General features: G+C 36.6%; 1 protein-coding gene across 2 annotated transcripts in view; it reads right to left on the minus strand.

The window, feature by feature from the left end:
* LOC145670961 (serine/threonine-protein kinase 17A-like) overlaps window positions 1-27,859 on the minus strand; it is a 411,415-nt gene that overhangs the window by 43,735 nt on the left and 339,821 nt on the right. For both annotated transcript variants that reach the window (XM_081739548.1, XM_081739549.1), the window contains exons 2-3: window positions 19,465-19,677; window positions 9,232-9,370 (exon numbers count right to left, since the gene is read on the minus strand). In XM_081739548.1, coding sequence (XP_081595674.1) covers window positions 9,232-9,370; window positions 19,465-19,677 — 352 coding nt within the window. The remainder of the gene's footprint in view (window positions 1-9,231; window positions 9,371-19,464; window positions 19,678-27,859) is intronic.

Genomic DNA, 27,859 nt, shown 5'->3' on the forward strand with positions numbered 1-27,859 from the left:
CTTGTTTTTGTGACTTTATTACTGCATTTTTGGAAGACATGATATCGAGGCCATGCTATACTAAAAGAGGGCATTGGACCAGCAACTGTATGTATTTTTCATTTAGAGTAGCTATGGTCTCAGATTTTCTCCCAAAAAAAGTTTGTATGGAAAGGAGGCAATGGGAGAAAATCAAAATGTGAGGCTAGGCCTACTACACTGGGGCCAGTGGTGTTGATTCTGGAGATGGTCCGGTGCTCAAGTATCCCGCACGAAAAAGAAAGAAAGAAAAAAGGGGAAAATTCTAATCTCTCACCGTATTTCTTAAAGGAACATATTTCTCAAAGGATTTTTTCATAGAGCGGAGAGGATGGATATACGAGAAGTCAAAAAGTTCCCGGAATTTCGTTATAGCTCTTTATTACCACAATATAAGCACATATTTACTCGATCGCTTTCAAAGTAGGTACCATCCACCTACTAGGTGCTCCACTGCTTCTTCAATTACTCGAAACACCGACGAAAGTCCTCTTCTGCTTTCTATCGAAGTTCAGCGGTCGCGTTGTTTTTTATCTCTCCTATGGTTACGAAATGGGTATCTTTGAGATCCATTTTTAGCTTTGGGATGAGTAAAACGTTTGAAGTGTTAAATCATTTTTAAGGTTATCAAAGTCTCTGAAGCATATTTACCCAATTTTCACATGATTTTGATGGTTGCAAGTTGATCGATCTATGAAATTGCACTAACTGATCACCACACACTTCCCGTTCAGATACACTACTCGTACACTGTCTGTTATAACCTGTTCACACTTGTTAAATTCATAATTTGGCAACGTAAGGACAATACTGTACCGGATTCACTGTGATTACATCCCACAACTGAAAAAAACTACAACATTCCGGAAACTTTTTTGACTGTTTCTTGCATTACTTTAATTTCTGAACTAAATGCAAACATTTCATTTCAATTCGCTGCATTATGCTCATTATGACTATCCAAAAATATGACCTTAAATTTTGCAGGGGCGGATCCAGGACGGACTTCTAGGGGGGGCGGTGGGTTGTAATACTGCTACTTAGAGCTACTTTTAAGAGCTCCAAACTCTGGAATGGGTTTTATTTATATATAAAATAAGAAAGTATCTTCTTCTGGGGGGCGATCGCCCCGATCGCCCCCCCCCCCCGGATCCGCACCTGAATTTTGTTCTGTTTAACTAACTTCTTACACTTTCTTTATTTTTAAAAATCTGCAAATCCAAAGATTAACGTACAGAATACGTGACGAGTTCTAAGATAGAGAGTTAGATAAAACTGAGAACAGTGATCCCGGCCTCTACCAGGTTACCCTTGACCTTGGTTGTAATATCACTAAATTCAACACCTTAAAAGTATGAAAATAATTCACTCAAGAGTCATGTAATATAACATACAACAAATTTGGAAACAGTCGTGAACCGAAATCAAAAGACGTACCCGGTATACAAAGCGGTGAAACACAGCCTCTGTCGCCAGGATACATTTCCCACCAAGATGTCATTCAGATTCGGTTAGATTTTAGAATTTGAAAATCATGAAGCATTTAAAGATGAAGTTAAAATCAATTTTGAGACAGATTGGGACCAGTAAACGCCTCCAGTGAAGCAACAATGTTCAGTAGTACACAGAGTCACTACTCTATAGAAACTTGTAAGTTTATTATTATTATTATTATTATTATTATTATTATTATTATTATTATTATTATTATTATTATTATTATTATTATTATTATTATTATTATTAAGTATTCTGGTTTTGAGGACCTACCGAAAAACACACTACTGATTTTTTTTTCAATTTTAGATTTAGGCCTGGAAATGTTTCTTCCATGTTCCTCGATCTTCAGCTTCCTCTTTTAATTCCCAATATTTCTTCTATTTTTCAAATCATCGATCAGTTGCATTCTTCTTCCTATCCCTCGCTTTCCTTCCATCTTTCCTTCTATGGCGATATGAAGAAGACAAGTAGATTTGGACAGTAATTACCAAGAAATAAGGTACCACACACACACACACACCTACACACACACCTACACACACACACACACACACACACACACACATCTGGAGTGAAACTATAAGCTTCCATATACTTACGCTGGAAGTTTAAAAAAATCACTTTCTGGAAAAACTTAATCTTGTTCAATTAAGGCAGTGGTGCATTCAGTTTTCCTTTGTAAATTAGAAAGAAGATAAAAAGAAAGAAGAAATATAAGAGGATTTACAATGTACTTGCTTCATGTAGTCAATAATAGATGTTCCATAGGATGAATATATGGATAATAGGTTTGCGTGTTCCAGGCTAATAGCCGTTACGAATAAATTTTTACCAACCGAGTGCATCCTGCAGTAAACGATGACATTTACGACTCTAAAAAGAAGAAACGGGCCGACAGCACGCTAACGACAATTAGACAGAAGACATTGTCCAGGCCTGAAGATGCAAAATTTATAACAGATGCATTTAACTACAAGCAAGCTGTCAAAACAACAAGGTTCAGAAGAAATGTGTTAAGAAAAAAAAGTTTATCTTAACTAAAAGAACCACTATCTTGTTTTTATACAACGAAATCATAATATAAAGTGAGTACTATTAATATACCTGTCACAAAAATTGCAGTCAGAAATATTCTCTATATTTCATTCAACACAATATTTACTATGAGGTATTGATCTGCACGCGCCAGGCTTGAGCGGGCAGCTCTGTTATTTCTTAGGGCCGAGCGGGCTTGGGCAGCTGACACAGCTTTTTTTTTTTTTCTTTCTTGAGATCGGGTCGGACTCGGTTTGGAGCAAGGGCGCCGATCCTGGGGGGACCAAGGGGGTCCGAGCCCCCAAAGCTGATGTGAGCCCCCCTTATTGTGTTTAAGAATATACAATATTTGGCACAATTTGAATGCAATTTGTCTTAAACTCCTCATTTATATGCCTTCTGCATCTGAATGCCCCCCCACCCCCACAAACTTACAGAGAAATCGGCGCCCTTGGTTCGGGGTCGATTAACTTCAGTTCTTCAATAATTATTGACTTTCCTTAAACGATTATTGGAATAAAGCCAAACGATGAGGTCTCTGTGCATGCACGTCGACTGAACGATATTACAAACAATACATTTACAGTTGGTGTTGCTTATAAGCAAGCGGCGGTTTGCTTATCAGGATAAGTCAGGCTCGGCCAAGAATTTTAAAACTTATCGGACCGGGCCAGACACGGAGCAAAATCTCCAAAACTTTCCGGGCCCCATGCAAAAACCTCCAAAACTTTCCGGGCCCCATGCTGAGCTGGGCCTAGGTAAATTCGGGTTACACTGGGCTTGGGCCAGAAAATTCAGCTCGTTCAGGTCTTTACTATAAAGGAGCACGTTGGTTCAGTCGAAGGTAATAATAGCCGACTGATGCCCTCCTGATTGGTCTAGTAGCTAGCGCGTGTGCTTTTGATGTATGTGGTTCCGGATTCGATTCCCGGTGCGAGGGCTTTTGGAACTTTAAGTATCTGCGATGTTTCTGTGTTCGCGTCCCTGCTCTTAAAGGTTAATGGAAAAAGTAAAATAATGATATAATTAGGGAAAATTAAGTTAGTAAGGAACGTTCCGTAAATCATTTAGCTTAAATATAAAAAGGTTCCAGACGTATGGAATCGGATTATCGGATCACGTGATGCAATTCATCGTGAGTTCGAATCCCATTGAAGATACTTTTTTAAAACTCTCTTCCTAGTTTTTTTTCTGTGTTTGTGTCCCTGTTGTGTTGGAATAAATAGAATATTGAAAACAAGTAGCAGCGTGATAGTGTGAACGGAAGAAGTTCGATTTGCCACCGTTTAGACGACGTGAAAATATAAGTTTTAATTTCTGCAATTCTCTCACCTTCAATTCCGCACTCAAAAACTTCAGTAAGATGAACAAACATTCGAAGATTGAAAATATTTAAATCATTCTCATTAGATTTGTTAAGTTTAATTTCATTTTAGTGTTACATTCCACGGACAGATTAGTTTTTTTTTTAACCTGATCATTATACAACCTGCTAATCACAATAACACCGCGCGTAGTCTACCACGCAAGGATAATAACCATAATTACTCTCATAGGAATACAAGAGAAGTCGATTTTTGATTGTCCATATCTTGGGATCAGTGGTAGGGCGCGTACTTTGCTCCATGAGGTCCCTGGTTCGATTCTCGGCCAAATAAGTTTGTGGTGGACATCGTATCCGTGGGTCTTCTCAGGGTACTCCCGCTTCCTCCGACATTCTAATTCCACCAATTACTCCATCATCATTCACTTATCTTAATCATCGTCTCCCTAAGCCTAAAAGGGCATACCCGTGGGACGTAAAACCATAAATTTTATTTAATGTTTTGAATGAATTAATAGTAGTTTTGTTTGTGTATGTATTGAAGTTTAGGGTTTCTTTTCAGCACCGAGGGTATAGAATCCAAAGCTCCGTAATGCGTTTAGCGTTGTAATTCACCGAGAATCAAAACTGTAACCTCGTGTATCAAAGACACGTGTGCTAGCCACTAGACCTGTATGAAGGAAGTTCAAATAAAAACCAAATCACTTGGAGTAACAGTCCTTTGTGGTCCTGAGCCGCTCCACCGCCATTTTTTAGCGACCAGTTGAGCTACGAATACGCGGTCAGCGTGTTGTGTTGCCCTATCTCTAATAGGCATATCAGAAGATTTCCAGGATCTAGTGACCGTCACGTCTTTTATTCACGTGACTCCCCAGTTTGCCTCATGACACTGAATGGACGCCGAAAATTGAAACGCAGCGGCCGGAAATCGAACCCGGGACCACGTGGATATGAGTTCAACGCTCTAACCACTACACTACGGAGTCCTCGAGCTCCAAGTAAATGGATTAATTTTTCGAAATATTATTGGAATAGCAATGTTGTTTTCAATGTACACATTCGAAGAATATATATATATCAGAACTTGAATATGCTTATTTCAAACTTTTCCTAATACAATATGCTATGCAATTTTCTACGAAACCAGTGGCGGATCTAGGCCACGGCCGGGGACCCAAGGCCCCCAGTTGTTTCAGTGACACAACAATTTAAACTGTTATTTATATATTTTCTTAAAGTTTGTATTTTCTATATACCTATTACAGTCTGGGTACTGGCTGACCCCCCTACTTTTTACTTTCTAGATCCGCCACTGTACGAAACTTCCTGGAGAAGCAGCAATGTTATACTCTAGTTGTATAATGTGAGTCTGGAAGCCACAACATCAGGCAGAGAAGCTGAGCAAACACACACCCCTTAATAGGTGGTCCGCCATCTTCTTTTGAGTTACGAGATAACTGCAACATCTGCCCTTGACTGAAAAATTGACGGGAAGTACTTCTCTGATACAAAAAGCCAAGGGCTCTTCAGAAACACTTAAGCTTTGCCGCTACGGTGATATTTCCCAGTATTGCCACCAGCAGCAACACAAACACCGTTAGATAAAAAAAAAAAATAGAAATATTATACACTATGACAAAATTATGTTGAATCCACCCTTCTACCCGTTCCTCCATTAAAAAAAAAAAAAAGTGTGTTCGGAAATGAATACTTTTCATCCACTGTTTCGTGTATAATTTTTATGGGAACGTATGGTTTATCATTACTCCTTAGAGATCTCTTAAAGCTTCACACCAGTGCAATAACCTCTCGCTTGCGTCCAATGTTAATAAACTTTTCCTACAACAGAGTAAATGCCCTCCTGTCATCAGGAAGTAGAAAATAAAGTGTTATACTGAAGGTGAGTTTGGTTCACGTACTACTCATGAACAAAAGAATTTACTCCACTTATAGTCATGGTTGTCTATCTAATAGGAGTCACACAAGCTTACAAAACGGAAGCCCTAAAAGTAATCATCATCCTGGATATGATTTTAAAAGCCTAAGTCCTATACGTCGTCAACCTTCACAATTTCTATAGTGCATAAAACTTAAAGAGTCGAGTACTTTTTAAAAAAGTTCCAAAGTCCATAAGATTTAAAGAGATCAGAAGTACTTATATATTAAAAAAAAGCCCTAAAGTACAGAAGACAAAAATTAAAGTACTAAAAACATAGAAGTCATGGAATGCATAAGACAAAAGTTTTTTTTTTTTTTTCGTACAAGGACTTTTAAAAACTTCCAAGTCCTAAAGTGCACACGGTTTAAAAAGCAGAAAACTAATCAAAATTAATCAACTTGCACATGTTCAAAAATGTTACAAGCACAAAACTTAAATACCAGATTTTTTTTTTTCCTTTGAAATGGTCGCTGACTCTGAGGGAAGAATGTAGACTGAAAGTATTTGAGAACAAGATCCTGAGATGAATATTTGGAACAAGAAGAACGGGAATGGAGAATGGCGGAAATTTCATAACGAGGAACTACTTAATTTATACGGTTTACCAAACATTGTTAGGAGGCTCAGGTGGGTAGGTCATGTAGCCAGAATGGAAGAAAGTAGGAACGCTTTCAAAGTCTTAACTGGAAGACCAATCGGAAAACGAACATTAGATGGGAGGACAATATTAAGATGGACCTCGCAGAAATAGGAATACAAAATAGAAACTGGATCTAGTTGCTAAGGATAGAAGTCAGTGGAGAGCTTTTGAGAACGCGGCATTGAACCTCCGGGTTCCCTAGGCCATAGAGTTTTTTTTTTTTTTTTTTTTTTATTGGACACCACAACATTTTCGTAAATTTAGCTTTTAAGCGAGGAGGGACACGATTTAATTTTCCATCTTCTAATCATAAAATGTCAACAATAAGGAAAGAGTTGAACTGTTAAGGGGGCAGACTATTAAATATTTTTCAAAAGCTAACAATTTTCCTTTTGCCAGTTTTTCGTAAATGAAAAGAGATAATAAAATGTAACTTACCTTAATAATAGATAATGTTGTTCTACACCCGAAAATACGAATCGGAAGAATTTTCAGTGTTGCCATCCATAGAAATTACAGTATGACCAAAATTTGAATTACACAAAATCTAGGTTATGGCAGAGACTAGAAAAATGAACTGAACGGCAATTGATGACTTATCATGCTGTCTGTGTTCCTTGTTAACTACATTTTAAATAATATTTATATTTATTTTGTAATAAAGAGTATAAAATAATTAATTTTTAATAAACAGTTGAATTAAAATACAAATATTATTTAAAAAGTAGTTAACAAGGAACACAGGCAGCATGATAAGTTATCAATTACCGTTGAGCTCATTTTTCTAGTCTCTGCCATAACCTAGATTTTTGGGTAATTCAAATTCTGGTCACACTGTAATTTCTACGGATGGCAACACTGAAAATTCTTCCGATTCGTATTTTCGGGTGTAGAACAACATTATCTATTATTGAGGTAAGTTACATTTCGTTATCTCTTTTCGCTTACGTAAAACTGGCAAAAGAAAAATTGTTAGCTTTTGAAAAATATTTAGTCTGCTCCCTTAAAGTGAATTTTTCAATATAGTTTGACTTAAGTCGACTTTTAAAAAAAAATCATAACACTTAAAAATGTGTCCTAAGGAAGGATGGGGAAGTTTTTTTTTTTTTTTCAGGAAGAGAACTTCAAATTATTATTATTTTTTAAGCATATTTATCATTTGGATGATGAAAATGAGTTCCTGTCATTTCGTTTCGATTTAATACGTAAATACTGTAACCAAGATGGGTGAGGGGTTTAAATATACCTTCCAAATATTTTTTATCAACCTGTTGTTCCTGTATGAACAACGAGTATTTCAGCTAATACAACATAATTTAAAAAAAAAAAAAATCCACTCCTCACTTAAAAGAAGCCTTTCGCTATGGCCAAATTCCTCTGTTGACAAGAAGTGAGATGGACTGGTGGTGCCTTGACCTCGATCTGAACTGAGTGTATGCAATGCATGAATGAATGAATGAATGGACTCTGTTGCTTGATTATTATTACGTTCTCTCTCTCCCTCCTCTTCTCATCACCACGAGGAATGATGGATGGATCATCTTGAACGCCTGGACCTATTCATTAACATCATTGACCACGGACAAAGAGTTTCATTCAGCACCACTGCCACACGACAAAAAAACACAAAACACGTTCACGCTTTTAGACGCCTTCACTTCTTTCCTTTTTTAAAAAAAAATATAAAATCAATACTGTGTCATCATATTACACTACATTCTCCATATTTCTCTCTTCAGAAGTGGCCAACGCGTGGACCATGGTCAGTGGCGCAACCAGGATTTTATTTCGGGAGGGACCAAGACTACCTAGTACAGTAGTAGTCTGCAAACGACGTGCTGCACCATCGGACAAAACTGAAAGTTTGAAATCTTCCTATTACAAGAAATTTAGTTATCTCTATCACTAACATGCTAAAAGGTCTTACAATAAAAATTAAAGTTCGCATTTATTAAAACTATATTTCGCACGTAGCCTGAATGCAGATTAAGAGCAAAGAGCAATCTTCACGCACGGTACGTGTGTGTGTGTGTGTGTAAGAGAGAGAGAGATTGCATATTTTTAAAGATACTAGACAACTGACAAGCAATAATGACCGTTTGCAAATTTCATCAAACTTCTTCTGCAGCGCTGTTGTATAAGATAGGCCAGGTTAGTTTCGGAGGGGGTCTGGGCCCCCCGAGCTCATAACTGGTTGCACCACTGCCATGATTTACTTGTCGAGCCGCAAGTCATGAGAGGTAGCCCGCGATAGTCTGTGTATGCGCTATTCTTGCACTATCGATTCGAGTGCAAGTAATTCCAGTAGCTTACTCCCGTTAAAAATAACCAGTATAAACCACTTGCTCACTTTTTACAGCTTGAAGTAAAGATGGTCTAAGTATAGCTTTTAAAAAGGAATTGCTACACTTGGCAATCAATTTATAACTGTTTTATTTTATAAAATGTGTTAATCTACGCATATTTTATTAATTCATACTAGCCGTGAAGCCGTAACAAAAAGGCCACTATTCTATACTGTGTTAATCCAGTCTGATAAGAATTTTAACTACCTAAAGATATTGCTCCATATTAGGGATGGCCACATTTTCCGGAAAAACGGAAAATATTTTTCCGGAAACCGGAAAATTGAAAACGGAAGACGGAAAATTTTCCGGAAAACGGAAGACGGAAAGTTTTCCGGAAAATCGGAAGACGGACAATTTTCCGGAAAAACGGAACTCTTTTTCCGGAAATGGCCATCCCTACTCTATATTTATACAACAATTAACTTACCTTTAAGTCTAAATGGGCAATGTTCCTTTTATGCAGAAAGTTCACACCTTCGAGGATCTGCCTCATTAGTCGTACAGCTTCTGGTTCCTCTAAGGCTTCTTGTGTATCTATCACATACTGCAATTCACCGCCTGAGGCCCTGTAAATATAAGAAAACCACTTGTTATTACTGATATTTTTTTAAAAAATAAATTTGAAACAAAGGAAAGAGGTGCCATATCAGGATTATAACTTTCCATTAATACAGGGCTCGAAAATTTTTTTTTTCTGTTCTAGCTGCGTTCTGAAAACCAGGCGCCACAAAAATATAAAGCCATTTTGACACATAGAGTCACACGCTTTGTCCTTAAATTATGGTTACTGGTATAAAGAATAAAAACTTAACTCAGTCTGTAGGCCATTCGTCAAAGGTAACAGGAATTGAAGGCACTAGAAGTAAAGCTTTAGAACGCAGCTTTTGATCACTGAAATACCAATCGTTCACTTTTCTCAATGGATCAAAATTCTGTAATGATGTGTCATTGATGTTGACTCAAGACAAACTGTAAAGTTTGAATTTTATAACGAATTAATTATTATTTGTTTTTAATTCACCAGGGACAGAATTACTGGGAGGTAAAAATTGGAAATATTAAAGCAATAATAATAGGCCTAATAATAATAAAAAAGCTCCGAGTCAAACACGTATTCCTAATCACCACCATGATCTGGCGCCCGATATTTTTCGAGCCGCAATTCCAAAAGCTATTAAGTCGCCCTTATTTCTGAGAGCAAATTATTCTTTTTCCTGAAAAAAAAAAAATATTGGCCCCATTAAAAAAAATATATCTCAATATTTTAATTCCAATTTCCAGGGGGGGGGGGAGAAATCGAGTATGTTTGTCGAGGAACAGTATCTTATTTCATTTTTTGTCTCGTAAAAAATTCTCCAGAGTGGCCTATGTATTTTAGTTTTGTTCATTCAAAATATTGATCTTCTTTACTGGAAACAATTCAAATATTTCATTCTTTTTGCCACTGTTAAAACTTTGACTCTGTTTTCTCTGGGGCGTACTCTTTTTACATTCCTGCAAAATTTTAACGTTGTCTCCCAGGGATTCTCTCTGTATTTTTTTCTCGTAAAGATATTAAACTTGTATTTTTCAGAATAGTCTTCATATTTTGTTCTTGTCACTGCAAAAACGCTGACCCGTTTCACAAACAGATTCTGTACTTTGTTTTTTTGATTCCTCATTAAATTTAGAGAATATTGAACCCCACCCCTCCCTATTAGATATCAAGTAATGAGAAATATGAAACTTCATTGGGCTAAGAAAACATTCATATTAGTGCGATGGGAAAGGCTGAAACTGAAGTTCTCCACCGTCTCATATTCTGTACAAAATTTTAAAAAGATCAACAACAAAAAAAATTGCCAATATTTTCCTTGTTCACCGGTAGCTTTTAACATATTCATTTTACATTGTTTTCTATAGTGTGTATCTACTGAAAGCGTATAAATTAGTATGGTTATGCGATTTCGGATATGAGGAAGGCAATACATTTATAAATGTGAACAATTTCAACATTGATTTTTAAAAAAATAATGTTGAATTTATTATTTGCCTCCGATCAATAGTTCTTCTTCTCGTGTTTTGTTTCAGTTCTTTTAAATATGTACAGACTAGATTAATTTTAACCCTCGGAATCCCAAGAGGAACTTGGAATCCACAATACTTTTTTGTTTAATTAAAGGGAGCCCTTGTTTTTTTTTTAATCCAACAAAATGTTATCAGCCAGTTGTTCTTTTTTTAAAAATTATTTGTAAGTTACGGATACTTTGACAATTTGCCATTAAGGTCCGTCGACCGCGCTTTTACAGGCTGTAGGGTCGACGAACCTTGTTTTGCCATGAAATATTAGTTCATAAGTAGCTTTGAAAATAGGTAGTGGGTACGAGAAGCACCCACCACCACCAACGTACATACACCCTGGAACTACCTAGGACCCAGGGACGTACGGAAGGGGGGGGACACGGGGGTCCGGACCCCCCCCCGAAATTTCGACTTTTTAAAAATTTAGCCTAATTTTAGGGGCAATTTTAGCAATTTTAATATAAAATAGCTTCATATTTAGTTTGAACCCCCCCCCGAAATAAATTCCTGGGTACGCTACTGCTAGGACCATTTCAATTGAAGATCGTAACAAAATTAAGTACCAATTATTCAAAATGAAATGAAGTTAAATCTTTTAAATTTTACGTCCCACGATTATGCCGACTAAGCTAAAGGAGATAGTGATGATGAGAAATGAAGGAAAATGGTGGAATGAAGAAAGTGGGAGGAAACGGGAGAACCTCGAGAAAACCCACGTACGCGTCGTTTGTCCACCACAAAGTTCACTTGCCGCGAGCTGGGGTCGAACCAAGGATCCCATGCACCAGCATACCAGGTTATTATATGGCTAAAATATCAAAGATCTCCCATCTCTCTGAATTAATATATCCACACTACCCAATCAAGCAACAGGTTTGTACTATTACCGGCAGATGTGCAAGGGGGCCGATTCTTGGGGGCCCGCCCTTCCCCAAAAATTCGTGTGCTTCCCCCGAATTGTATTTATGAATGTACAATATTTGGATTAATTTGAATTCAATTTGTCTTAAAATTCTCATGCCTTCTGCATCTGAATGAGCCCCCCAAGGTTACAGAGAAAATCGGCGCCGTTGTGTATTTATACATTTTTGTCAGCTCGACATCAACAAAGAATATTATAGCTTCCTGTAGAGAAAATGTAGAAAGTCTTATGTGTACAACAGTATGCGCTAACAAAATTTAAAATAATAGCAAAGTGGCGCAGATCCCAAAACAGACTGAATCCAAGTCAAGATGGTTTTCGGATACTCTTACCAACACTATATAAGTGAAATAAATATACGAGATTTCGAAAATCTCTCGTTATTTTAGTGATTTTTATTTAAACTCGTCTGAATAGGTCTGTGGCGGATCCAGGGGGGCGATCGCTCCTTCCCCCAAAAAAGGAAACTTTCTTAATTTATATATAAATAAAACCCATCCCAGAATTTGGAACTCTTAAAAGTAGCTCTAAGTAGTAGTATAACACCCCCCACCCAGATGTCCGTCCTGGATCCGCCCCTGGAATAGGTTGATTGAAATGTGTAGTGCAACGCTTTAATCGGTCACCCATGCTCCATGAAAGTTGTGTCCCGCCCGCTGGGCTTGTTTCTCGCGAGGTAGCCTGATCAGTAGGGCAACCAACTTTATGCTTTATACGGCTGTATATTATACTTTATTTTTCCTTAAATTATGCTTTATTATGCATTTTCCTAAATTATGCCTTAATATGCTGTTCCTTGAATTATATTTTATTTTTACACAATTACTATAACATAATTGTTTAATTGTTTATTTTACTCGTTTTCATTACACAAGCATTGAAAATGTATATGAAAATGTTTATTTTTCCCACTAAAAATTACATCAATACAACACACTACCTCATTTTGGACAGTTTTCCTTAAGCGGTATTTCGAAGAAGAAACATGTAGCTGTACAGCAGACTTTTCATATTTAACGAACTCGGAACAAAGAGTACAAAATAAATTACTGCCTTCTACTTTGAAATGGTCAGTTCTCCTACTTCCTGAGATTGCATATATGCCTATTCTTAACTTGGCATCTTGGAATAAGCAGAACCAGTCTTGCCTGCCTTTTAACACAAAGTGATGAGACAAAAAAAAATCCTTCTTATCGGAAGGTGCACAGAGAGGAGGAATTCGAAGTTTCCATTGTTACACGTAAACAGGTCCGTATCCAGGGGGGTCGAGGGGGGCCGGGCCCCCCTACATTTTTGCTAGCTCCCTAAAAGTTTTACAGTAGGCTTGCAAAAGAACTATAATATGGTGATAAACTATCATATGGTTGGATCGGGCCCCCCTTAACTTCAGCCGCCGCCCCTTAAATTTTTGGGCTGGCTACGGGCCTGCACGTAAAGGCAGTTGGCAGTTGATTTCCATTGCTTGCGGCATTGATGAAAGCCTTTGCTGATCATTTTATTATTATTATTATTATTATTATTATTATTATTATTATTATTATTATTATTATTATTATTATTATTATTATTATTATTATTATTATTATTATTTGCCCCATCTCTTCCCCCGCAAGCAAAACCTGAACGCAAACTATGACGTTGCTGATTATTATTTATTCACAGATCTACAGTCAAATAATTCCATTTAAAACAGTACTTTTTCTGAAAATTTAGAATTCCTGTACGGGTTCTAAATTTATCAAACAGCTAAAGGGGTAAATATTCCCGTCAGACATTCACACTTATAGTTGCAGACCTCCTGAAATATAGGGCCGCGGTGACTCAGTGGTAGAGCGTACACCTCTAGTGCATGTGGTCCCTGGTTTGACCCCAGCTCGCGCCAAGTGGACTTTATGGTGGACAAACACCGTGTGCGTGGATCTTCTCGGGGTTCTCCCGTTTCCTTTCATTTTCTTCATTCCAGTATTTCATTCATTTCTCATCATCGCCGTCTCCTTTAGCCTAACTGGCATACTCGAGGGACGTAAAACTCAAAGATTTCATTTTCCCTCCTGAAGTGTATTTATTTTCCATGAACAGTTAGTTATACGATTTAAAAAAAAAAAAAAAAACTCTTCTTTGCAGTATAATGTTTTCAACGGTCTATTAAGAAAAATCTATCCCTGTGACACAGTCAAGAGCGCCCATCAGGGGGGAAAGGGGGCGCTCGCCCCCTAGAGGAAGTTGTACTTCGGAATATCGACAACTCAATAGCATTTTAAGAATATTTACAGCAAAATTTGAAACTATATTTGAAATTTCGCTTTTTCTTGCCCCCCCCCCTTTGTCACAGCCTCACACACATCGCCATCTTCCTCTTCTTCAAACGATGAGGGAAACTGTAGACTATTTTATTTTTGGGGTTCAGGATGTCGCTTTCCAGATCCTCCTGATGTGGTTTCCTGAATGTATAAGGTATCCTGTAAAATAATATTCTATTGCCTGGATAAGTAGACTGTAGATTGCGTAAATTCAATATAACATAGCTTCAACACATTAGTGAGCATACACAAAACTGTGGATGACGGATATATAGTAATAAGCTCCAATCATATGAGAAGTACACACGTGTATGAAGGCATCTAAAAGGCAACACTGACAACTCAGGGGACATTTATACTTTGGGCCACAGACATGATTAATGAAAAGGATTCCAAACGCCAGATTCACATATAAAAGGTTCGGCATATATCTCGCTCGAACTATTAATCAACAAGGCGGCTTCCTTCCATAAAATCACCGTGACGATGTAAACTATACTTCCACCTGATTAGTTGCAGATGCTAATTTATAAACAATTCCGGTACTTAGCTCATATATGGTATTTAGTATAATACAATCTAATCTCGACGTCATCATACTCATGTTCTAGTAAATTACACAATAGTTAAATGAATTGTTGATAAATCATTCAGTACAGGCAAATACAATGATGGCATAAAACTAGAGCATATCGTTAGGTGAGGTTTCAGCAGTTGGGGGGGCCTGGACTTAAATTACTCGAACATAATTTCCCTTATGTTCATCTTCGAACTATATTTTATATATTTTAATAATAATGTTTAATTTCACTGAAACGGTTTAATTGCCTTTAAGTAACTTACAACATAGTTGTATCGTCCATAAAATCAACAAATCACTAAAACAGTGTCATACAATCCGTAACTATGTATATAACATGACAAGACAATCTCTATTATTTTTACTTTTTTAAATCAACAACTTTTCTTCTTCTTTTACACTAATTAGATTTCGAATGTATATCTTTCCAGAATGATTACATATATAATGTGTTATACATTTTAAATTACAATAAATAATGATTTACTAAAATCTTATTAAAATTATTCGGAATATTTAAATCTAATTGAGTAGCGAATAACCTCTGACAAAATATTAACATTTTGTATTGTCGTATCTCCGGGACGGAGCTACTCAAGGAGATGTCAGAGCTTATTTCTCTGTACGGAGCAAATCTAAAATTTGGTCCGTTACAGATTGCCGGCTCGGTTAGAAAAAAAATTAAGGCATTTAATTTTTTTTAAAAAATTTAGAATTAGCTTGTGAAAATCAAAATATTAATAAAATATGCAAGTACTACAACACTTCGAGCACATCGCTTCTCCAGATTCGCCTTAGATTGGAATCCCTAACTGTGAAAGGTATTTTGTATTACTAGGCGTCGTCTTTAAGCATAGCAGGATTATTCGACGTAAGCATAAAGTAAGCAGACCAGGAAGTGTGCAGTCACATAATATAACATCTACATGTACAAGGGCGAACATCAAAATAAGGTCAACAGCGTGATTCATTAAGTACATCGGATTCCACACCAATCATTATTTTATTCAGTTCGGCATAACATCGGCTCGAACTTGAATCATTATTTATACGTGGAATCCACCTGTAATATCACTAGTCGACTCTCATATATCTCCTTTAGCCATCCAGTACACGTTAGGAAATATATACACATATCTACACTACTTCAGGATTCTATAAATCAAAAGAACAACAGCTCCAACGTCAAAACTTAATTTCCTTACTTGCATTTTATTACGCCTGTATATAGATATACCAAAATAATAAGATGATCCATTTTAAGGTGAGGTAAAGAAGAGTAAGTTGAGGGGACCCGAAGCTGATTTACGCAAACATATTGGCAAAACTATTCATTTCACAATATAATTGCAACACTTGATAACTCTAGTTATTAGCAGAAATGAACAGAATCCTTGTTCAACAATTATTTCAATTTCAACGACATTTTTCTTAATTACAATTTTGTTGTCGTTAACAAACTAGATCCATTTAATTTTTCTTCTTCTAATCAACAACAGTATATATATCTCTCTTTCTTTTCTTCTGACAAGTTACTGCCTAAGCATAACATCATACATATGTTTACAATAGTTAGGAACATAATTATATTGTACAATGTTACGATAATCAACTATATATAGATAGTAATAATTTTAAGGAAAAGATTCAATAGTATATATAATTTTCAAATGTTAAAATAATCAAAATCTCCCCTAAAATAGTATAGATTTATAGCCTTTCTGGATATAAATCATCTTTGGAACTAAACAAATAATATTTAAATTCTTTTTTCTCTTCACAGAATTGGCAATTTTTAAGAGATAACAAAGATTAATTATTAGAATGTCAAAACTTCTGTAACGGAAATTTTGGTCCGTTACACCTTGGAAACCACAACATGGGCGCCCTTGGACACAGTATAAATCCTTTTAATACGATACAATCTTTCTCTCCAGAGGTGCGTCCACAGGAGGGATCTACCGGGTCCGAACCCCCCCTTAAAAAAAAGACTTCCTAACACACTCACACACACTTCCTGTACACTTTATCAATAAAACTATAGGGTAAAGGCACCGAATATGGAATACTTTTTGTTTCTTCTTCATTTCTCAGAAATACATATTCCAGAATAAAAATTTTATACATCATAATACTTGCGGTACCTTTGCAAAACAAAATACAAGTATGAAAGTGTGTTCCACATTATTGATTTTTTACAATAGTACAAAATTGAAAGAAACTCAATTTCCCATATTAGGTACACCCCGCTCCTAATATGGAACACTATCTGTTCTTAAAATGGAATACTATAACAAATGTGTGCGTCTGCCTACAATACGACATTTGGACAACTCGAGCATGGGCGATGCATTCGAGCAATTTATTTGTTTATTTAAGGAATAAATTTACTTAGATATTAGTTCAAGGAAAGAAGTATATAAAGTGTTCAAGCCTCGAACTCCGAAATCACATAGGCCCTTAATATAAGTCTACGAATTGAAAAGGACTCGGTCCGGCCTCCAGAAAAGTACCATCTCTTCATACGCCTGATGGGACTGAGGAGAATAAGGGAAAACCTCACACAGAATGGGCGGTCTGAGCAGTGATCGTTCCCAAGCTCGAATTATCCAAATGTCGCGTTGTAGGCATTGAGGCCTATAGGTCTATAAGACAAGTAAACAAAAATTACGTAACATTCTTAAGATAATTAAAACATAAAAAGCAGAAATACCAGAATTCTACGTTGTACAAAGATAATTATCGAACTTGACTGGACTTATTCTTTATTAGGCCTATGTTTGTAAAATGCTTGTAAAACAAAATATTCGGAGAAGCAAACTACATGCGACAAATAAAGTATACAAAAATACCCTATATAAAGAAAAAGTTCGAACATACTGGATTAACTGGATCTTTTAAGGCGTCCAAATTTTTAATTCCAGTTTTACTTTGCAAAACACTGGCCACAAACATATTTTTCTCCATCTTTCATGGGACACGTTTCGTGGGACCATCTTTTACAAAGTGTCCACTTTAACCAATCTCCCTCCCCTGCACTAAGCGACTACAACTTACCACATTGTCCACATTCCTCTTCATCGTCATCATCAGTAGGATCACTTAAACTTTCACGATCTTCGTTCAAATCACTCACTGTCTCTTCAGATTAACTTTGTAACTTGTAGCCACTTGATGTCCTTATCTTTGGCTGTTTCGATTGGATTTTTTGGGGGAGGGGCTTGGAAATGTAAACATTTTCTAACTACTTGCAGAGATGAGGTAAAGGCCCGTTGTGATGAGAAAGAGGCAGGTTCTAAATCGTTTTTGTGTAGATTGCTCGTAACTACTTTAGCCTCATCTGGCTTTCGACCAAGTGTGTTGCAATGCTGTGGCTGTAGTTGTGGACTCACAATGCTGCAATGCTGTGGTAGAGGACTCACTATTTCAATTGGTACTGTCGTGCTGTTCTCTTTACTTTGCATTATAGACGACACAGCATTTGGGACATTTGAACTAATAAGTAATCTGTGAAAATTTAAATCGGTTCACGCGTTCAGGAGTTATCGCGAGACACACAGACAGACAACACAAATGCCAAACGTCTCGACTAGGAGATGTTCGCTGACGCTCGGTCTAAAATAATATATCAGGCCTGTCAGTCCACATCACTCGATTTGGCGTATGGAGTCAACCAATAAGCTCGCAGTGCGCTGATTCCAAACCTTCAGTAAGAAATTTAATCTTTCGTAGTTCATTTTGTTCATATTTATGGTCATTTACGAATGATTAGAAACCTCACTGAAGGTTTGCCAAAAGCGCACTGCAAGTTTATTGGTTGACGCCAAACGCCAATTCAAGTGACGCGGACTATAATATAACTTATAATTCAGTTATTCTTCTTCACTTCTAGTTCACATACGTATGAACCTATTTAGGAATATTCCATATTAGGATCCTGCTAGTATTCCATATTAGGAAAATCGCTATTTTGGATAGTTCTCTTCCTACACACGTTTACGTGATTCTCAGTGTACTGAATCTTTATGCCCTTATGGTACACTATATATGTAATCTAAACATCACAAACTCAAAGATAATACCTGCCTTTTTGTGTACATTCAGCAGCTTGGAAGGATACGTCCGAAAAACTCAAGTTCTTCAGAAAAATATTCTGCAACAAAAGAAAATGTTTTGTTATCGTTCGGCAGCAAACCACTCATGCGCAGACTGAGGGTGTCACTGTGTACAAGTTTACGTAAAGTCTTCTCGGCGGCAGCACATAGTAGACGAAATAGTCTGGTATTTCAAATTAGGAACGTATTCCATATATAGCGCACCCACCCTACTTATTTGATAGAAAAATGATTGATGTAGCATGAAAATTTGATGTTACACTTCATCTGGACTCTTTCTCTTATAAAAACTATCTAGTTCTATCATTTTTTTTCTTTTTAAATATAGGTGGAAGTATTTTACAATTACTTATCGTCTTTTCGAGTGCAGAATAATACAAATTCAATACTACATAGATGTAGTGGCTTGTAATATTGAACCCCCACTCCAAAGCTAGGACCTCTCCCAACTAAAGTTTCTGGGTGCACGTCTGTTTCTTTCTATTCATAAATAAAATGTTTGTGTTTTTATTTATACGACTGGAAAAAGTAACTCAAGGATGACATCGTAATGTATGTTAATTTTCTTAACGATGAAGTTCTAAAAACATTACAAACTTATTATATAAATTAGCATGAAGCAAACAAATAATAATAATAGAAAAAAGTTTGAAAGAAATTGTAATTAGTAAACCGCACTTACAGCTCTAACACCAACGCCATCTCGGTGGGGGTTTCGTAAACTTCATGAAGCCGCACGATTCGAGCGCTATCGGCGGAAAGTTCAAGAACTGCTACTTCATGGATAATTTCCTTTCGCTGGTCCATCGCTCGCCGCCTCTTTCGGATGAATTTTGCGGCATATTCGATGCCCGTTTCTTTGTGGGTACATTTTCTCACTGCAGCGAATTTTCCCCTAGAAGAAAAGAAAGAAAATATATAAACACATTGTTTTTCTTGAGTTGTAATTTACTCTAGTTAAATAAAAAATAATAATGACTACATAACATTTGGTTAATTGAATACGTAGAAGATACAAAAATGAATCTATAACCATTCTGTCCTATAACCATAGAAGATACAAAATTAATCCATAACTACTCTGTGCTATAAGCGTAAAAGATACAAGATGAATCTATAACAACTCTGTGCTATAACTCAGGAAGATGGTAATGTCTCTATGATATAAGTCAATGGGCAGGGAACAAAAAACACAATGGTGCAAATATTGAATACACAGTCGAAATATAGACAGTCACTAAATACGTACGAATAATATGACTGAGATTATTAAGATGGTGATACACGACACTCACATGAGAAATTCGTGCAGGTGGGAAAAGATCTTGAGTAGAGTTTGCATATATTCTTTATTTTAGTAGGATTGTCCCTTATTAGAAGGTTGTCTCCCGACGCCCCAACGAAATTCTTCGGGATACAGAACTGTCCCGTAATTTGTAGATTTTTTTTTTAAGTTCTCATTCTTAAATTTAAATCATCTAATTGGCAATAATGTTATGTTGTGGTAATAGTTCCATTAGTGAATACAATAATAACAAAGCATAACTTACTTGGTAATGACATTTATCTGCTATGATTCAAAATTAATTTTATTATTTCATATATTTTCAAAATGCCGAAGAAAATGTCTCCTTACGGAAAATCTAAGAACTAAATAACCCTTTATCATACTACATAATTTGATAGAAGATTACTCAAACCGAGAGTATCCTGTATTTTGTTTTCAAAAATATATAACTCATACTTATGACATACGTAAGAAAGATTCGGGACTTAACTTCTCTTGGGAAAGATACAGGGTGGCCCAAAAATAGGTGGGTCACCCTGTATATAGCTATACCATGCTTGGTCTGCAAAATATAAAATTAAGTGCATGAATTTCCCTTGGTGGAATTCTGCGTATGCCACAGAACTCTACCTTTGAGGAGAATGAGCAACATACACAGCATTTTATCGAAATGTTGGGGAGGAAAAAGCGTTTCTTGTACGATCAACTTCGTTGTGATATTCTAGATTTGGTCTACGGTAGAGGTCTGCATGGGCTTAAGCCCTACCCGGCTCGCGGGCTGGACTCGGGCTCACAAATCATAGTATATCACTTCCGGCTTGGGGAGTAAATTTCTAAATATACAACCATATTTCTCGGGCCGTTTTCGACCTAACTTTGTAAATATACTTTATAACGATATTTATTGGACCGTTCTTTCTGGAGAACGTTTAAAGCACAACTCCAAAATTAAACCTCTAATTGGTGTAAATAAAAATACAATTTTGCGTTATTTATTAAGTTTCCGTCATGCGGGCTTATTTCGAACTCATTTGATTATCGCACAAGCTCGGGCCTACAGGTAAATGCTAAACATATTTCGGACTCAGGTCGGGCTTCACATTATAAATTCACGGGTCGGGTCGGGCCCAGGCTAAAACTTTCGGTCCGTGCAGACCTCTAGCTTACGAATAGGGATGTGCACGAGACAAGATTTGAGGCTGTCTCGTCTCGAAAATGTGCTGTAAAAGTGATGTCTCGACTCGAAAAATGTATTCTTCTCTATTGGAAGAGCTGTGTCTCGACTCGAATTTTGTCAGGAAAATTCTGTCTCGACTCGTCTCGTGCGCATCCCTACTTACGAACGCTAGTTTGAGAACCGCTAGCTTAAACCCTACAATAAGTTAGGCTTCCATTTACTAAGTAGCAATAGGGGTGGGGGATACTTCGATCATTTTGTGTATGGTTCAAAAACCTGTACAGCGCTATTTTTTCCACTGGAGGCTTAAAATTAGCTCTGCAGGTTAGCCACGCAAATAGTGATATTTTATTATACACAAATTTTTTTAAAAAAGGAGAGAGAGAGAAAGAAAGAGAAAGAAGAAAAACATCTAGTTGTTCTTATCTAGATTAGAAAAGCCTTTCTTTTTTTTTTCTCCTAAATGATCGATTGATTTCTCAGAGCAATATGTTTACGTTTTCACGGCATATAGTAATTCACTCGCATGTAAAATCAACTGTGTATTTTTCCGCGTTTATCTCTAATGAAACTTATTCTTGTGTTTTGCACGTGAAAATCAAAACACGCAAGATAACCTTTTTTTACTGTATTAACTTTCTTGATTGTTCTTTAATCTCCCTCCCTCCCCAATTTTCTTTCTTTTTAACTGGTTAAGACCAATGTTATACCCGAACAGAATCAATACGAAGTTGTTTTTTTTAATCCTTCTTAATTAAGACAATAGCCTCGAGGATTAGCTACTTAAATGTTATATGACGAACTAAATCCGATTATATAGCGGAATGCTCTCACATTCTGAATTAGTTTCGTTGTTGACGCTTCTAATTCTCTATATTCTGCCGTAACAGCCGCTACCGTAATAAGAACCGCAATTGCCGTATCTATTGAATAATTTCACGGCACATCACTATTTTTTCAAGGTATTTTTTTTAAATAGAATACGCAGCGCATTAATTTGAAATTGAGAAAGGAGCTGTATATACAAAAAAAAAAAAAAAAGCATGAACATAGAGAGTTTTTAACCTTGTATCATTCAAAAGTAAGACATTCCTGCATTCATACATTGTTCAGCACTGGCCGTTAGTGCATAGAAAGACTGCTGGAAGTCCTTTTATGGAATACTGTTAAAAACCCTTAAGAAGCTCTCTTGATGGCCGTTACGTCATCAAAGTACGAACCTTTGAGTGCAGAGTTGAGTTTAGGAAATAGAAATTAATTGCACGGGACCAGATCTGGTGAATAGGTAGGATGTGACAACTCATAGATCCCCTTTTGGGACAGAAAGTCTTCCACAATCACTGCCTTGTGACTTGGGGCATTGCCATGGATTAGACACCACAGATCATCCCGATACTCGGGCCTCATGCGTGTGATACGTTGCAATAACCACTTCAATACCTTAAGGTAAAATGAGACATCAGCTGTCTGTCCTATAGGTACAAATTCCTTATGACAATGCCTTTACTATCACAAAATACAATGAGCAAAAGCTTGATTTTGGATTTTGACTGACGCAGTTTCTTGACTTGTGAAGAGTTAGGAGACTTCCACTCTACACTCTGGCATTTTGTTGACGGTCACATTGAAAAACACGTCTCATCCCCAGTAACGATATTCAAGAGGAAGTTAGGGTCCCTATTGGCGGTAGCAACCAGTTCTTTGTAGTGATCAACCGTATCCCTTTGTTGATCATTTGTTAATGAATAAGGCGCGAAACGGGCACAGAGCTTCCTCTTTTGGGATCGTGGACTATTATTTGCCGCACAGTTTCTTTATTCACGTTCAACTGTTCAGCAATGATTCGCAGTATCGCATTTTGGTCATCCGTGATCAGTGTCTACACTTTCTCCACCAATTCCTGTCTTCTCACCGTCCTTGCTGAACCCTGATTTCGTCATCTTCAACTGACTTCCATCCCTCCCTGAAACGCCTGTGCCATGTAAATACACGCGCACGGGATAAGCAAGTGGTCCCACACACTTGTTGCAATATTTGATAAGTTTCTGTAGTAGCTTTAGCCAGACGCACACAAAACTTGACGTTGATCATTGTTCTATGTTGAACTCGGGACCAGCTTACGTTAGCACCACTCCTGCACACGTAACAGTGAGTTAAGTTCAATGCACTTGGTATTAGTTAAAGTAGTTATGAAACATTCCTGTTTTGTTTGCTCCACAGCTCACTTGCACAAGTAAGAAAAAAAAATCAATCTCGATTTCAAACTGCCTCACTGTGAATTTTCAAGATGAATTTTGGGATTTAAAAAAAAAATCAAAAGCTAATATAAACAACATCGTATAATTAATGAGGCATTTAATGAGCATTAAATAAACCTTAAAAATTATTGGAAACTTAATTTTAAAAATATAAAAAAACATTTAACGGGGAGAACGAGCGGGTACAGCTGAGCCATAAACATTTCATTATTTATCTTGCATGTATGAAGTTTCCTGGAAAATATTTCTTTTTCAATACATGCTTTTTCTGTAAAGAAGAACTAACAAAATAAAGAAAATCGTACCAGAAAGTACAAAATAATTCTGTTGTTAAGAAAATCACTTCAATATATATATATATATATATATATATATATATATATATATATATATATGTGTGTGTGTGTGTGTGTGTGTGTGTGTGTGTGACTAAAAAGAAAAAGTATGAGGAGTGCTTTCATGTAATCATTCTAGTCATGCATAAAATGATTTTTTAAAATAATTTTCTTGAGAATATGCTTATTTTTTTATTTTTTGTACGAACTGTTTTATTTTAGTTGATATATTTAAAGGAAAGTATGTTTCTAAAAAATATTTTATTTTTAGTACGATCTGTTTGTTTGTTACTTTTTTTAAAAAAAAATGATTACGTATGATTTTATTTTATATCAAATATGTAAAGAAAAATTATGGAAATCTGAAATGTTCGAACTTGTGAACATTAACCCCTGTGCACCAGATAACCCGCTATACTCAAGAGTGAAGGTGGTTGCATACGTCAAGATTAATATCGAATCTTTTAAGAAATCAAATAACATATCAACTCTTCAAAGGCGTTACATAATTACATAGGAATGTATAAAAATAACAAACGAATATTGTATTGTTAATCGAATTAACGTTGCTGCGCAAAAATTTCAATATTGTATGACGTCGAACACTTAGTCAAATTAAAGCTCCAAGATTTGAAGATACGGTCGAACTTTTGTAAGCTAAAGGAAAGCATGTAAAAATGGCACAATACTAGTGTAAACGACAGATACATTATAATGCAACGTATCATTTACCGTTGGTATACGAAAGCCTCCATTGGAATCTGTCGTTTACATTGGAGCTGCTATCATTTAAAAAAAAAAAAAAAAAAGTTTATACTTTGTATGTTCACTCAGGGAAGTACGTGGGGAATGAGTCCTGAACTTTCCCCAGCCCCGAAATTTCGACTTTTCTGTAAATTTAGTACAATTTTCGGAGTGACTGAACAAATATTAATAACTTCATATTGAATTTGGACCCACCCGAAATAAATTCCTACACACATGTCTGTGTTTACACGTGTACACCACGTAAAGGAATTTGGTTTGTATAGTGTGATATTTTCTTAATTAATATTGAAACTGGATCAAATCGTGGCAATAGACTTCTACCTCTCCCAGTTTTAGTAGAGAGATTCAGTGGACATACTTTTGGGACGCTTCACTGACAACAGGAAATTGTTTCTCACTATCTATAACAATTTTTACTCTATAGTGATCAACATTAAAGCCGGAAATGATTCATTTCTACTACTTCCGGTTTGATCACCTTCATCAACTAATTCGGTTCGTAACTTTTGACCTTCAACATCCAGGTGGAAATTGATGCTGGCTCATGAAATAGTCCTTGAGATTGTTTATCTCCCGGACAAACGGGCGGACGCACACGGACAATGTAAATATAGAAGTTGTATTCAAAAAGAAACGGAACTTTTGAAACAGTGCGCCAACCAGCAGAGGAAGCACGCTGCTGCTACTGTATGCACATAGCGGCAGATTTAGGCAAAAAACTGCCGTTTGTCTCCTATCACTTAGTCACCGAACGATGTACAACCACTGAAGTGAGCACGTGCACAAGATGTTCGTCGGATTAATGATTCAGTGACACTGAGAGAGCTTGAAGAACAATGTGTGTGTTAGTGGTGGGCACAAAAACCGGTTTTTCGGTCTTTAGAAAAACCGGTTTCGATTTTCTTCAAAACCGGTTCGGTTTTTCACCGAATTCGGTTTCGGTTTTCTTCAAAACTGGTTCCGATTTTTTTCAAAATTTGTTCTATTTCTGACCAGAATAGTGTTTCGTTGTTCTCCGGAAACCGAATCCGTTTCCACAGAAATAGTTATATGTGTTTTCCAAAAGTATTCACCGAAACCAGTTTTGGTGAAATCCGAAAAGGTTTTTGGAGAAAACCGAAACCGATTTCGGTGAAAAACCAAACCGGTTTTGGAAAAACTAAAATGTCGGGTTTTTCGGGTTTCGGATTTAGAAACCGGTTTCCGGGTTTTATAAAAACGGTTTTGCCCATCCCTAGTGTGTGTACAAAATTTTACTACCAACTTGGCAAAACATTTACAGAGACATTTCCAATTGCTTTTCAATTCATTTCGGGTCTCTTCGTCCAAAAAGAGCACAAATGGCTCGGTCAAAGATCAAGGTGATGTTTGTTGTTATTTTTCATTGAAAAGGCACTGTCCATCATAAATTTGTATTATGTGGTCGGATGGTAAACAAACAGTTGTATTAGGACATTTTAGCGCGGTTGAGAGATTGCGGGAAAATCAGACTTGCATGCTGCACTGTGCCAATACGTTTACTCACGCATCGCTCCTCATCCGTAGTTATCTGGTAAAAAAAAATCAGACTCCCGGTGTGCCCCATCCATCTTATTTTCCGGACCTAGCCCCTGCAGACATTTTCCTGTTTCCCGAACTTAAAATCACATTGTAAGGACGTCATTTCTGAATCATATAAGAGATTCAGGACAATGCGACAGGAGAGCAGCGCACCATTCCAGAAAGTGCGTTTCAAGAAGCTTTCCAAAAATGAAAGAAACTTTGGGAACGATGTATTATCAGTAGAGGTGACTACTTTGGGGGGGGGGGGGACAGTGCTTAAAATAAGGATGCAATAGGAAACAAATAGGTTTTTTGAACACCCTCGTATAATGAAGTTTTAGCAAGCCAAACTTCTTAAAAATAAAACTACTACTAGCTTAGAATCAACGTTGGTGGCTACAGTTTAAAAAGTATACAAAATTTAACTTTCGCTTACATGCATTTTAAATTCAACTACTTTACAAGGAAAACGACAAAAAAAAAGCGAGAAATCCAAATTATCTTTATTCTCATAAGTCAATCAAAGAACACACTAATCCTTCTAAATAATTGTGCGTGAGACAGTTGGCGTAACAAGGCAAAAAGAAGGTGAAAATCTATTCTAATGTTCTGGAAGACAGAGATTAATGTTTCGTAGACATTGGAGGCCATTTTTTATCTTCTTTTTCTCAAACGCGACATTCTCATCCGAGAGCTTGTAGTTGTAAAACATTTATATATAAGCACATCTTTTGTTCTTACCGACCTGTCTCGCTAGATAGTGTGAAAATGACCAAAAAGAGATTAACTCACTTGGAAATAGTTCTTTAAAACAACATTCTTTGATTCTTGGTCGAAATCCTTGTCCTCAAAGACAGAGCCGTTGTTATATGGTTTACGAATATGTATGCCGCGTATTGTAAAAGTGTAGTATTAAAGGTGTGGAGGCATCAAATTGAAAAGAGAAGAACGCTCTTGTATGCAACTACTAAAACCAAGAAGAAAAAGAAGAAAAGCATAGGTGAAAAGTATTCTTTCCGCCTGGTTTGAATTGAAAAAAAAAACCCTCTTGATATGTGAAGGCCGTTTAGCGAACACAAAAGCAATGGTCGCTGCTATTGAAGAAAAGCGATCAGGAAGCATTTAGTGTGTTCGGGTATTCTGGACTTGATCCAGAAGAAGGAATGTCTTTTTACGCGCTGTTGTCTCGTACTTCTTTTTACTTTTACGCGGTAACATCCACTTACAAAGTAGGCATTGTTTGTGGTGCATGTTATATGGATGCTTCCAAAAGAAGCACTAGTACTGGATAAAAACCTCTCGTACTCTGCATTGAATCTACAGTACTTATATATACATAATCAAATTAACATCAAACGCTTTTGTCTTCAATGTGGGCAGCTCATCTTTTAATTTTACGGCGTCATTGATGACAGACGGACGTCAGAGATTTTTTTCTTTCCTTTCTTTTCTGCTTTTAGGAGTCGTAAAGTGGCTTTTTGCATTTGTCATCGAACATCAACTTTATTTGTCTGCGACACTTTACAAGCGACAAGTAACAACAAAACCTTTTTTTTCTTGAGAAAAATGAACTTCAAAACCAGATGCAAGAAGCATCCATCCAGTAACCAATTAAACAGTCTACTTGATGTCCGTTTTATGACTCCCGTGTTCTGGAATGATGTCAAGTTATTGCTGTTTTGTGCAATGGGATTCTGTTACATGCATGG

This window comes from Thermobia domestica, chromosome 15 (genome assembly GCF_964235325.1).
Source record: "Thermobia domestica chromosome 15, izTheDome1.hap1.1, whole genome shotgun sequence".
NCBI lineage: Eukaryota > Metazoa > Arthropoda > Insecta > Zygentoma > Lepismatidae > Thermobia > Thermobia domestica.